This window comes from Zeus faber (assembly GCF_960531495.2).
Source record: "Zeus faber genome assembly, chromosome: 10".
Taxonomy (NCBI): Eukaryota; Metazoa; Chordata; class Actinopteri; order Zeiformes; family Zeidae; genus Zeus; species Zeus faber.
The window spans coordinates 20,241,593-20,252,725 of NC_137199.1; the positions used below are offsets into that span (position 1 = coordinate 20,241,593).

The 11,133-nt window shown below is 46.2% G+C and overlaps 2 protein-coding genes across 6 annotated transcripts in view; one reads left to right on the forward strand and one right to left on the reverse strand.

Annotated features, from left to right (window-relative positions):
• The window catches only part of pdlim7 (PDZ and LIM domain 7), a 36,746-nt gene extending 32,237 nt beyond the window's left edge, over window positions 1–4,509 (reverse strand). The window contains exons 1-2 of one of the 4 annotated variants that reach the window (XM_080008105.1): window positions 4,314–4,509; window positions 1,603–1,701 (exon numbers count right to left, since the gene is read on the reverse strand). In XM_080008105.1, coding sequence (XP_079864231.1) covers window positions 1,603–1,701; window positions 4,314–4,343 — 129 coding nt within the window. In that variant the 5' untranslated portion in view covers window positions 4,344–4,509. Of the gene's footprint in view, window positions 1–1,602; window positions 1,702–2,653; window positions 2,714–2,751; window positions 2,916–4,313 lie in introns of those variants that run through there. The other 3 variants (XM_080008108.1, XM_080008106.1, XM_080008107.1) reach the window with 3 other exon arrangements.
• Window positions 4,510–5,700: 1,191 nt separating this feature from the next.
• Window positions 5,701–11,034, forward strand: cltb (clathrin, light chain B). Of its 2 annotated transcripts, XM_080007975.1 has the most exons (6): window positions 5,701–6,330; window positions 6,822–6,868; window positions 7,991–8,108; window positions 8,714–8,825; window positions 9,168–9,188; window positions 9,980–11,034. In XM_080007975.1, the coding sequence occupies exons 1-6, from the start codon at window positions 6,180–6,182 to the stop codon at window positions 10,149–10,151; spliced, it is 621 nt and encodes a 206-aa protein (XP_079864101.1). In that variant the 5' UTR covers window positions 5,701–6,179; the 3' UTR covers window positions 10,152–11,034. The 2 variants fall into 2 exon arrangements, with proteins under 2 accessions (XP_079864101.1, XP_079864102.1); XM_080007976.1 differs by lacking the exon at window positions 9,168–9,188.
• The last annotated feature ends 99 nt before the right edge of the window (window positions 11,035–11,133 follow it).

An 11,133-nucleotide genomic window follows, 5' to 3' on the forward strand; every position in this document is an offset into this window, starting at 1 on the left:
CTGGTATCCGTTCTGCTTCGGGCTCTTTAAGAGGACGCCACGTCAAATAATAATTATGGACGGACACATGAAGGCGGAGAGGCTAGCGGAAAAGGCTGAGGAATGCAAGTGGCATTTCTGTGACAGGAAAGGAAAGCAATGAAAAGCTGAAATGGGCCAGAGTTGTCGAGAAAACTGGCATCCCGCTGCGGCAGATGACGAGCCATCACAGCACTCTTCAAAATGCTGTTTATTCTCCCAAAATTCACACCCAACCCCCGCTTCCCAGGTGGTCCTCAACTAGCTGCGATCGCATCTCATCAAGTCCATTTTTCACATTCATCACGTTGGGTTTTTATAACCCTTTGGCCTTGTTTGGGTTCGGCGAAAATATTTCCTGTCACGCGTCCAACGGGAACATTCCGTTTCCCGACTCTGACGGCTGCCAGCGAGAGCGAGGCAGGTACGTAGCTTGTAGCGACAGGCCGGCGTTTCACTGTTTACCTCACCACATGCTGATGTCAACAACCATCTTACGAAACAGATGCACTCCAGTACACTTTGGAACACCTCGAGGCGCCTCGGAACGCGGTCGTCCTCAAGGTATGGCGAGAGCAGCAGCCTCTGTTCTACCGTTTCACAGACCAAAAACGACAAACTTATCGACGTTCCGTAATGACGACTACGAGACTTTTTTGGGGACGAAGAACACGCAAAGCACCAACAAGTCAATCAGAAAAAGGACGCTGTCACAACAAGGACAGCGTTTATCGTGTTAAGTTAACGCTACTCGAAGACGTCTTTGTGGGACTAAGGGCAGATTTACACAAAGCCATCCATTAACTCTTAATCATCTCCGAAATGGGGAATAGCAATCATGAAATTAGATTGCGATATGCAAATGTGTAACATTTATAGGTCACCCTAGCCTCGAAGGTAGTAATATAGCGCTGCCAATGGAGAGCAGAGTACATAATAGAATGCCAAGTCGGTGTTCACAATCGCTGGCAGCGACGTTGGAATGGTTTTTACGTGTGAGCATGCGTGCATCTGTGCACGCGTGCAGAGGGAAGCAACGCTGCACTTATAAGGTTTGGAAAGTGCTTTGTCGCTCTCTTCGATAGTGACAGTCGTTTACAGAGTCTTCGAGAATCCATTGAGCCTAAAAAGGGCGCGGTGGCCTAAAAAGGAGAGTGTTTAATGTTAAATAAGAAAAATGTATAATGATAATAATAAAAAAAAACAACTTCAGAAAACACAAAATGTCCTCGTGGGAATCTGGAAAGGAGTCAGATTCACGGGATGGGCGTCATGACACGCCCTCGAAGAAGTTGACGGGCGATAGAGATTTCCTGTCTTTACAGACCCATTCACCGTCCAATCGTCCAAACTAAACCAACGAAAATGCCGATCTAACCCAGACCAGGTAGGGTCATCATTTGACGACCATGTTTAACATGAAGGTACATTGAAGCCTCCAAAAATGGGACATGGCTCTTTATTTGGGAACAAAGGATTTTTTTTTGTGGGAACTGAGATGAATTAACGGAACGGTGTATCAGTCGAAAAAACCTTGTGAGATGAAAGCGTTTACAAACAAAGCAGGCGTACTCCGGTTCTTACCCTTGAAACGGTGAGGGGCATGCTGAAGTCCTTACCACCCTGCAGTCTGAAGCCCCAAGGCGCCGGGCCACTCAGGGTTACACAGTACAAATTCATGGCCTTGAGGAAGCGGAGAGAAAAAGAGAAGAAAAAGAGAAACTGCATTAATGAATCGGAGAGCTTTGAAAAATATTTTAATGAAGACTTAATTTATTTACTGTTTTAACAAAGTCTACTGGGTGATGGTTCAACGCACTTGCATGGAACAAATTAACACGTAACGGGGGGGGGGAGTGATATTCCGGAGGATTCGTACATTCCGATTTCTATTGTGAGAATAACCTTACCTAATGGTTAATTAAGGATGGTATATGATGATAGACATAAATTACCCGCTTGAAGTTTTTGAATTACTAAAACAAAACAACAAAAAAAAATTATAAAAACGGGTGAGAGTTCACCACAAATTCCACGGACAAGGGACAGATCTCATTTTGATTTCAGCCATTCTCGGGGAACCGTTTCAAGATTCAAGATTCAAGATTTTTATTTGTCACATACATATACATACTTCCATACATATATGCAGTGAAATGTAATGCAACGCACCCGGTGATAGCACACAATATGTCCTAGGAAAAAATAGAAAAATACAATAAAATAAAAAGTAGAAAATTCCTTTCTAATAGACTGACTCCTAAAACGTAATACAGTAAGTGGAATACTTATAGAATAAGATAAAAAATATATAGAATAAAATACAATAAAAATAAATTGAAATAAAATGGAATAGATAGAAGGAATATGCCTATGTATATACAGATATGTGCATTTAAAGTGGCAGTGAGTGTAGGGAGGCCTTGCCGTTATTGAACACTTGGCTTCTCCGAAACAAACCCCTACAAATAAATACAGGCTATCATTCGTAACTTGCGGACGAAAGAAGAGGAAACAAACTTTCACCCCCTCCGTTAGAGCGATGAAATCGCATCGCTCGACTGGCGTGGCATAACCCTGTCATTTGAAGAACCAAGGGCAACTTCCAAGTCAGTTCCAGGCTCGGGCCACTGACCTCTGTACCTGCAACCCCACTCCCGCTCTCGCTCCTCCCCCTTTCCGGCCCTTCAGGACACTCCACTACCCGCGGCGCGCTCACGCAGAAAAACCTACCTTGTCCCGAGGCGCTGGCGGACGACCCAAACCGGAGGGAACGCTAAAAAAACCTGGTGGGTTGAGGCAAGTGGACTCCCGCGCACTCTCTTTCTCTCTCTTTCGCTCTCTCGGCAAATTTGGCCCCCCTTCTTGTGACACAGGCAAGGCCTCCCTACACTCCTCAGAGGCTATATAAGGAATGTAAAACTACACCAAACTATTTCAGCCCAACACCCACATGAGTCACAGAGAGAAGGGGGGGGGGGGACGAGGGAAGAGGGAGAGATTGAACTTCAAGTGCCCAGAACTCTGGCATCAGCTTCGTGCATCGAAGCCAAAAGAGATTCCAAAAAAATATATATTATATTTATATTTATACATACACACACACACATACATACTAGTTCACTGAGGTGAAGCCTATGGACTGCTATATCTCTTCCGAGGTTCATGGTGTGTCTTAGCACAGTAAAACAACACAACGCAATGCAATTGCATCACACCGGCATGTTCATTTGATGCATGAGACACTTTAAACCAGCATGCAGCGCAATTAAATCTGAGTGCTTAATGGTAACCTCCGACAAACAAACCACTTCAGAGCATTTCTGTGCACATAAAAGGGCTGAGTCAATGCAGAGATGCTTTTGTAAAAGTGTCATGAATTTACAACATCTTGGTCAATTCCCGACATTTAGGATATATGTAATTGAGACGTTCAAAACATGTCCATATACCAACACCACTAGTACTAAAATGCAGAGAAGCATCAATGGCCACGGTGTTACTATTTTAAGTCGTTTGGGGATCGAGTCGTTTTAGATCTTTTATTAAGCGATATTTTTCTTTCAACAGTTCCCACGGTGCTGTAGCCGTGTTCAATTTTTGGGCCAAAAACTTGAGAAATGGTCAATGGGATCAGTGCTGTGCAAAGTGTAAAACAGATGACCCTCCCTACAGGACATGAGACAATACATCAGGATAAGAATCATAATTGCATTTAAAGCTGGAGCGACCGTATAAAGACTTGGAACCGAGATGGGAATAATTATTATGATTATCATGCGGAGAGGACTGGGTTGACTCCAACAAAAGCAAAGAAAGAAAGTGACATCAGACATCAGGGAAAATGAATGAAAAAGTCAATGACAGGCTGCGCTGCGGACCGGGCCTTTAACGCGACATTATTCCAAATAGATAACGTGTTTGTCGGGTGGGACGAGGCGGGGGGCATCGTTCGATACCGAGCGAAGCCTCCTCTGTTGTCCGGGCACCGGCAGAGGACCCCGAACCTCCGGGAGGAGCGTTACCATGGGACGCGATTGAAGACCAGGACGAACCGTTCCGACCGGGTTACGAACTTTTTCACGGGTCCGTGTGAAACTCCCCCGCCCGCCCGCGGGCCTGGAAGCCCCCGCGGCCGAGGACCGGACACTAAAGCCGGGAAGACGGAGAAGGAAAAAAAGGAAGGGGGAGAAAGAAAAAAACAAAAAAAAAAAAAGCTCCGGACGCGGAATAAAAAGTGTCTTGAATGGCGGGGCGGTCGATAAATAAATACACCCGCGGTCGCGACGGCTCACCTCGGGCGCGTCCTTCGGTTCGCCGGACATCTCCGCAGTCGGGGTCTCTGCTCGTCGGGGGAGAGAAACGGGGGTCGAGCGGCGGGGGAGGCTGGGAACGAGCCTGTGCTGGGACTTCCTCGAAGCGGGTCCTCCCGAGCAGCGGCGGCGGGTCCTCCTGCGGCGCGGCGCGTCACGCGTCACGTGGCGGGTGACGCGGTTAAAGCGGCAATCCGGTTCACGGTTCGAAACGGTTCGAAACGGTTCGCCCCCCCCCCCCCCCCCGCCCCGGGTGCCGCCGCCGCCGCCGTCGTTCGGGCGGCGCGGTCCGCCGTCACCTGCGAAACCGCACCGGGCGGGGCGAGGCAGCTCGGAGCGGTCGAAATTGATGATACAAAACTGGAATCTAGTATATTTACTTATTTTCGTCACATACATTTCTGCGTGTTTACTTTATTCATTAACTTATTGTTGATGCTGTTATTACCAGTAATTACTAGTATTACTACTTGATTGCCTTCTATTACTGTGCACTTTGAGTTGGATGCAATGTGTGAAAAGTACTATAATATTATTATTATTATTATTATTATTGTGATTGTGATTAATAATTTATTTTTATTTTATTATTGTTGTTGTTATTATTTACAATTATTTACTGAAGGTGTTGGAGGCAGATGATCCGCTGTGCCGACCCCAAATTCACATTCACATGCCACATTAATGCACATATCTGTACATACATAGGCACATTCCCTCTATCTATTCCATTTTAGTTCATTTTATTTTTATTGTATTGTATTTGATTCTATATATTTTTATTTTATTCTATAAGTATTCAACTGACTGTATTACGTTTTAGGAGTCAGTTAGTTGGTCTATTAGAAATATTTTTTTTTTCCTAGGACATATTGTGTGTTATCACCGGGTGCGTTGCATTACATTTCACTGCATATATGTATGAACGTATGTATATGTATGTGACAAATAAAAAAAATCTTGAATCTTGAAATGGGAGCAGCCGAAAGAAGAAGTTGTTGTTGTTATTATTATTTTTTTTATTATTATTAGTTTTATTGTTGTTGTTGTTGTCTTTACAGAAGCTGTTGGAGGCAGATGATCCGCTGTGCCGACCCCAAACGGGAGCAGCCGAAAGAAGAAATTGTTGTTATTATTATTATTATTATTATTACTATTATATTTGCGGTCAGCAAACTGTCAATAGCAATGAACATTGGCAAAAAAAATAAAAAATCGCAGCACCCTCTGTGTGAAAAAGAATGAATTTGGCCAGAAAACGAAACAAAAAAAAACAAAGCAAAACAAAACGAACCCTCTCGGGAGGAGGCGGACTTTACGTCAAGCGAAGGCAACGTTCCGTGCTGCGTTCCAGTGCACTCGGAAAAGATCTCAGCTCCGGCTCGGTGCGGCCGCGAAAGGATCGAGGGCCCCGGGAGTGGCCGAGTGGGAACGCGGCGTTTCGGAACGGCGCTCTGGGAGCTGTAGTATCGCCCGACCCCACGCGAATAAAAGGAAATAAAAGAACCCGCAGCGAATGCAGTAATAGATGTTTTTCCTCCAATGTCAGTGCGTGACCACGAACTATTCGAGGCCGAGTGTTGTGCCGTTTCCAACCAGCAGATGGGGACAAACCACCCCGCCACCCGCCGCCGCCGCCGCCGCTTCCCACAAGCGATCGAGCCATGAATCGTCCCCGTGGCTCGTAACGCTCAGCTCCCACCCGCGCCCCGTGGATCGCGCCCTACAAACCGCCTGCACCGCCGCTGAAGTTCGCCGATCTACGAGCTACTTTACAGATTTTGATTTTTTATTTATTATTTTTTATTTTTTTTGAATTCGCCAGTGTCGAACAGCTGGCCGCGGAAGATGGCTGACAACGGAGCGCACCAAGCGGAAGAGGACCCGGCGGCCGCTTTTCTCGCGCAACAGGAGAGCGAGATCGCGGGGATAGAGAACGATGGGGACGGGTTCGGAGCGGTGGAGGAAGCGGACGGCCAGCAGCCTCCTCCGAGCTACGGTGTGTCGGGGGTGTGTGTGTGTGTGTGTACGGGGGGGGGGGATGATAACGTTATCGAAGTCATTTAGCTTAGCTGCAGCGGACGTTGGCGGACGTGCGCGGCTCATTTGGCAGCGAAAGCGCCCGGAGACGGCGACGCCAACGTCATTGGGGGCGCCCGCTACTGTGATCGTCGCGACCGCTTTCGTTTTTCTGACGTTCGGTGACGCACTAGCGTTGTTGGCGTGAGTTAGCTCGCGGATTAGCATTCGGGGGCTAGTTAGCCGCTTCCTCGCCGCTCACTTCCGGGTTGGGGGTTTTGGGGGCGGGGCCTGGCTGCATCGCCCCAGTGCCCCAAACAGGTGCTGCTGCATTTCTGTCCTGATCTGACAACTACACACCCCTGTCAGCGTGACACAGTGCCATGCCAATGACTGCAAAGGAGAATCTCTAAAGGCTAATATTTGTTTGTCGGTTGTTGTTGCTTTTCTTTCCTTTTCTTGACCTCACAGACGGTTTTGGAGGGGAACCGGCCACGGTCAACGGGGACATGTTTCAGGTGAGATCAAACTATGTTTTGATTGGTGTTACCTGGTTCGTTGCGGGGCTCTCACCATGTTTCTCTCGAGGCCAGTGTTTCCCAGCCCCGTTTGCCACCCGCGGCAAACCATCTACAATGAAATGATTGCGCACAGCACACCGCTCTCCCGTTAACAGGGCAAAATGTCACAAACATGTAACGGTGCTTATTATCGTATTGTTATGGTCTACAAATAGTACTAAGAGTATGGAATGGAAGCTCTGTGTTCTGATGGACTAGTATCGTGGCTGGAATGTATGTTTTTCGGTACAGCCTTGAAATTTTGAACACAAGAGCTCTTTCCATTATTTATTCATGAAGGGTTTAAACCCGGGGTGTCACGATTCGATTTGACTTTCGGAATAAACACTTTTTTTTTTCCCAGCACTGACGGCTATGCCATTGATTATCGAGTCTTGATTTGTAAAGAAAAATACTTGTTTCTCAATAATGATGGTCAGGTTTGTTTCCCGCTTTCATCGCCACATCTGTGGAATTACTGGACATTTTGGTCGAAGGCAAACTCTCCCTTGCGCACACAGTGAAACGGACACGCACCGGTGCATTCGTGCGTCTCCGCCGACATGGACTTCAAACACCATTACGGGAATATTTCTCTCTAAAGTGTGTTCACTGTGCAACAAACTGGATGAACGTATATTGAGCTTCGTTGTTATATTTTTTTGTAATTTTCAAATTCTATTCAAATTGTGTTGCTGCAGCCCGAGTGCCAGGTGGGAGGTACAGTGTGCGTCGAGGGATGCGGCGCAGCCGAGCCGACTCCGAACCAAACCCCATGAAAGTCGGTTCAGAGCCGCGGTCGACAACCCCCAGCGCACACTGCATTTGTTTACCCGTGGATCGCGACCGCCCCGATACAATGACTGCGTCGGACAATATTACACCCCAAAATATGGGGAGAATCGGGAACCCGATTGTGATTTGGAAGTTTGAAATCGAACGTTCATATCGGTCGATTTTCCATCTCGAATGGGAATGGCGACGCGCCTGGCAGGATCTCTGGCACAGCGGTTGCAAAACACTTCTCGAAGCCTCACTCATTTGGTGTTTCCACACTGTAACGTCCTCCCCAAATCCCAGGAGTCCAACGGTCCGACAGACAGCTATGCAGCCATCGCCCAGGTGGACCAGCTGAGGCAGGAGCCGGAGAGCCTCCGCAGGTGGAGGGAGGAGCAGAAGGCTCGCCTTGAGGAACTGGGTGAGGAGTAGTGAAGTCTTTCCTGCAGCGCATGAATTAAGTGAACATCCTGGGGGTTTTGAGGGGTGGGCGGGGGGGGGGGGTGTATGATACTGTTACTACTGCAGGGCTTGGCATTAACAGTTCACTCAATTAGAAAATGATGAATCATTATGTCAGTCTTGGCAATCACTTCTAGAAGTGAGTGTCAGGCCCTGTACTGTGATACCATTGAATGCATCACCTTTAAGATGTAATTGATAAATGGTAGTGAGTGAATCATCACTGTGACAATACTAATCAAAATTATATTTAAGTTTGCTCTGAAAAAAATACAAATAAAAATGTTATCCAGCCACCTCTCAAATCCCAGTTTAGCCCACGCAAATAATAACACTTCTAAACATCAAATTTGATGAACAAATTATATTTTTCGAAATATGACTCTTTCAAATACCACATAAAGAATAAATCGTTCCCCTCAACGCTCCGGTCATTCACTGTGATGGAGACGATTCCAGCTGCACGAGCCTGCTTTGTGTAGGAGTTGGGTCAGCCCAGGTCTGGAGGCGGTATTAAAACCCTTGTCCCCTCCCAAACGGTGTTTTCTGCGGCCCTGCCTTCAGACTCTGCCTCCAAGGCGGCGGAGGCCGAGTGGAAGGAGAAGGCGAAGAAGGAGCTGGAGGACTGGCACGTGCACCAGAGCGAGCAGATGGAGAAGAACAAGACCAACAACAGGTTTGTGCCGGGTCCGTCCTTGGGTCTGTGGGCAACGTCGATTGATTTATCGAACAGATGGATTCTCTTAATTATTAAAAATCAAGATGCCCATTTTGCTTTTTATTTTTTTAGTGAAGGTTTTTTTTTCTGTGATCTCTTTTTTTTTTTCTCCCTGAAAGCTTACTGCTTTAAAGTAGTTCTAGTAGTCTTTTAGAATGTGACAGTAATTGCTCAAAGCCTTGTACGACTCGTCCGCCCTAGTCCAAGTGATGTCATTATATTCTCACCGGTTGTTTTCACGTTCCATCTTTGTACTTGTGTTGGTCCGGGCTAACCTTTTCCTCTCACACTTTCCAACAGACTCTGTCCAAGTCTGACACGGTATCACTTTCCATCTCAGACTCTTTAGTTTTAGGACGATTTCTGCTTCTGCTGTTTAATCATTGAGAGAGAGAGAACCCTGATGAGGTCGCACGCCCGTGTGGTGTTTATCCCTTTTAAGCCGGTGCCATGTAGAGCACATATTTAACCATTTTGACTCGCCTTCAAATCAGCATGAGGGTTTGCCGAAAAGCACCTCAAGTGTTTGATCGACCATCCTTTGTTTTCCTCAGACACCTGGACTCATTAGTTTTGTTTCTCTCAATCGCTTAAATCATGTTTTGTTTTTTTGTTTTTTCAATCTGCCCCTAACTGCTCTTGTTTGGCACCTAAACCTTTGTCCTGTCTCCTTTCTCCTCCCTGCTTTCTGGGCCTTGGCTGCGTACTAGGATTGCTGACAAGGCTTTCTACAAACAGCCCAACTCTGATGTGATAGGCTTTGTGTAGGTTTTAGAATTCGTCTTTTTTCTGGTTGTTGTATGACCCGCAAACATATCCAGCTCCCGCTGGTTATTTTGTTCACCAGATGCATGTCTCAGAACTAAATCCACCGTCATGTGTTTATATTAGGCTAATTTGCGAGTTCTAATTTAGGCAGAGTGCTCGTGTAGTGTGGAGTATCGAAAGAGAATTGTTGTCGTAGGTTTGAGTGATCGTGAGTGGTAGCTGCATGAAAGGGTCGCTCATGTGACGAGAGCGATTCCAAAATTGTGTCGGTGTGAAAACCTCTCTGGTACGGGGACTCATCCGTGTCCTGGTCGTCCCCGCCCCCGGTTCCCTCTCCCTCTCAGGGCCTCGGAGGAGGCGTTCCTGGCCGAGTGCGACGGTGACAGCCCGGGGTCCGAGTGGGAGAGGGTGGCCCGCCTGTGTGACTTCAACCCCAAAACCAACAAGCAGACCAAGGACGTCTCTCGAATGCGCTCGGTCCTCATCTCCCTCAAACAGACGCCGCTCGTTCGCTAGAGCGGAGACGAGGGAGAAATGTGCTTTTTAACATTTTGCCTTTTTTCTTTTTTTTTTATTATCCGGTTTGCATCACACAAAAAATAATTGTATGTCCTCCATAACTTTTAGAAGTATTCCTAATGTTGATAACCTTTTGGAGAAAAAACAAAACAAAAAACAGCCCTCCTGTCGGTCATAATGGTTATATTGATACCTCACTCCTTGTGGGATGATGAAGGACTGCTTCGTTGTGTAGATAACCTTTAGCAAGCCACAGCGATACTGAAGTAAATATTGTTACTGTAAATGAAGCCTCCCCCTCGAATCCAACCAAGTTATTAGGTCAACTTACAGCATGGTTCAGCCAATGTTTTCTGTGTGCTATTGTACTCCATAACGTTTGCATTAACGACTTTACAATTTTGAGGTTCTCGAGTGTAGCGCCAAGCACTAAATAGGAATAGATTGTAAACCACTTCTGCCTGTCATGAATGAAGAATTATTACTGACGTGTTATTTTCCCATTTGTTGCATTTTATCCCTCGTTACATTTGAAGTGCATAGAAATGAAAATGTCCTAAGCTTGTGGCCTTTTAAAAAGTCACCACTTACTAACGCTACTCCAGTTGTTTTGTGTTTTGGGTTCTTTTGCCAGAAGAGTTTTCCACTCTTGATTCGACGTGACAAATTTTCACAGCCAAAGAATTGAAATACAACTCCCGCATCATGAGTTCCACTCACTACAGGGTGTTTTTTTTTTTTTGGCCCTTGCCCGACAGACTCTCAGCAAAAACTTTCTTTAAAAACCTATTGTACATTTTGATCACAAGATTTCCTTTAAACAGCAATGAAAATGTGTTCATTTCAGCAGCATTGCAGATAGACTTTGTTTCACGCGTTGCCTATGGACGTTACGAATCCAGAGGAGAAACAAATGTTATACGGGAAAACAAAATGTTATATGGGAACTGGGAAGAAATAAAATCAAACTATGGAGTAC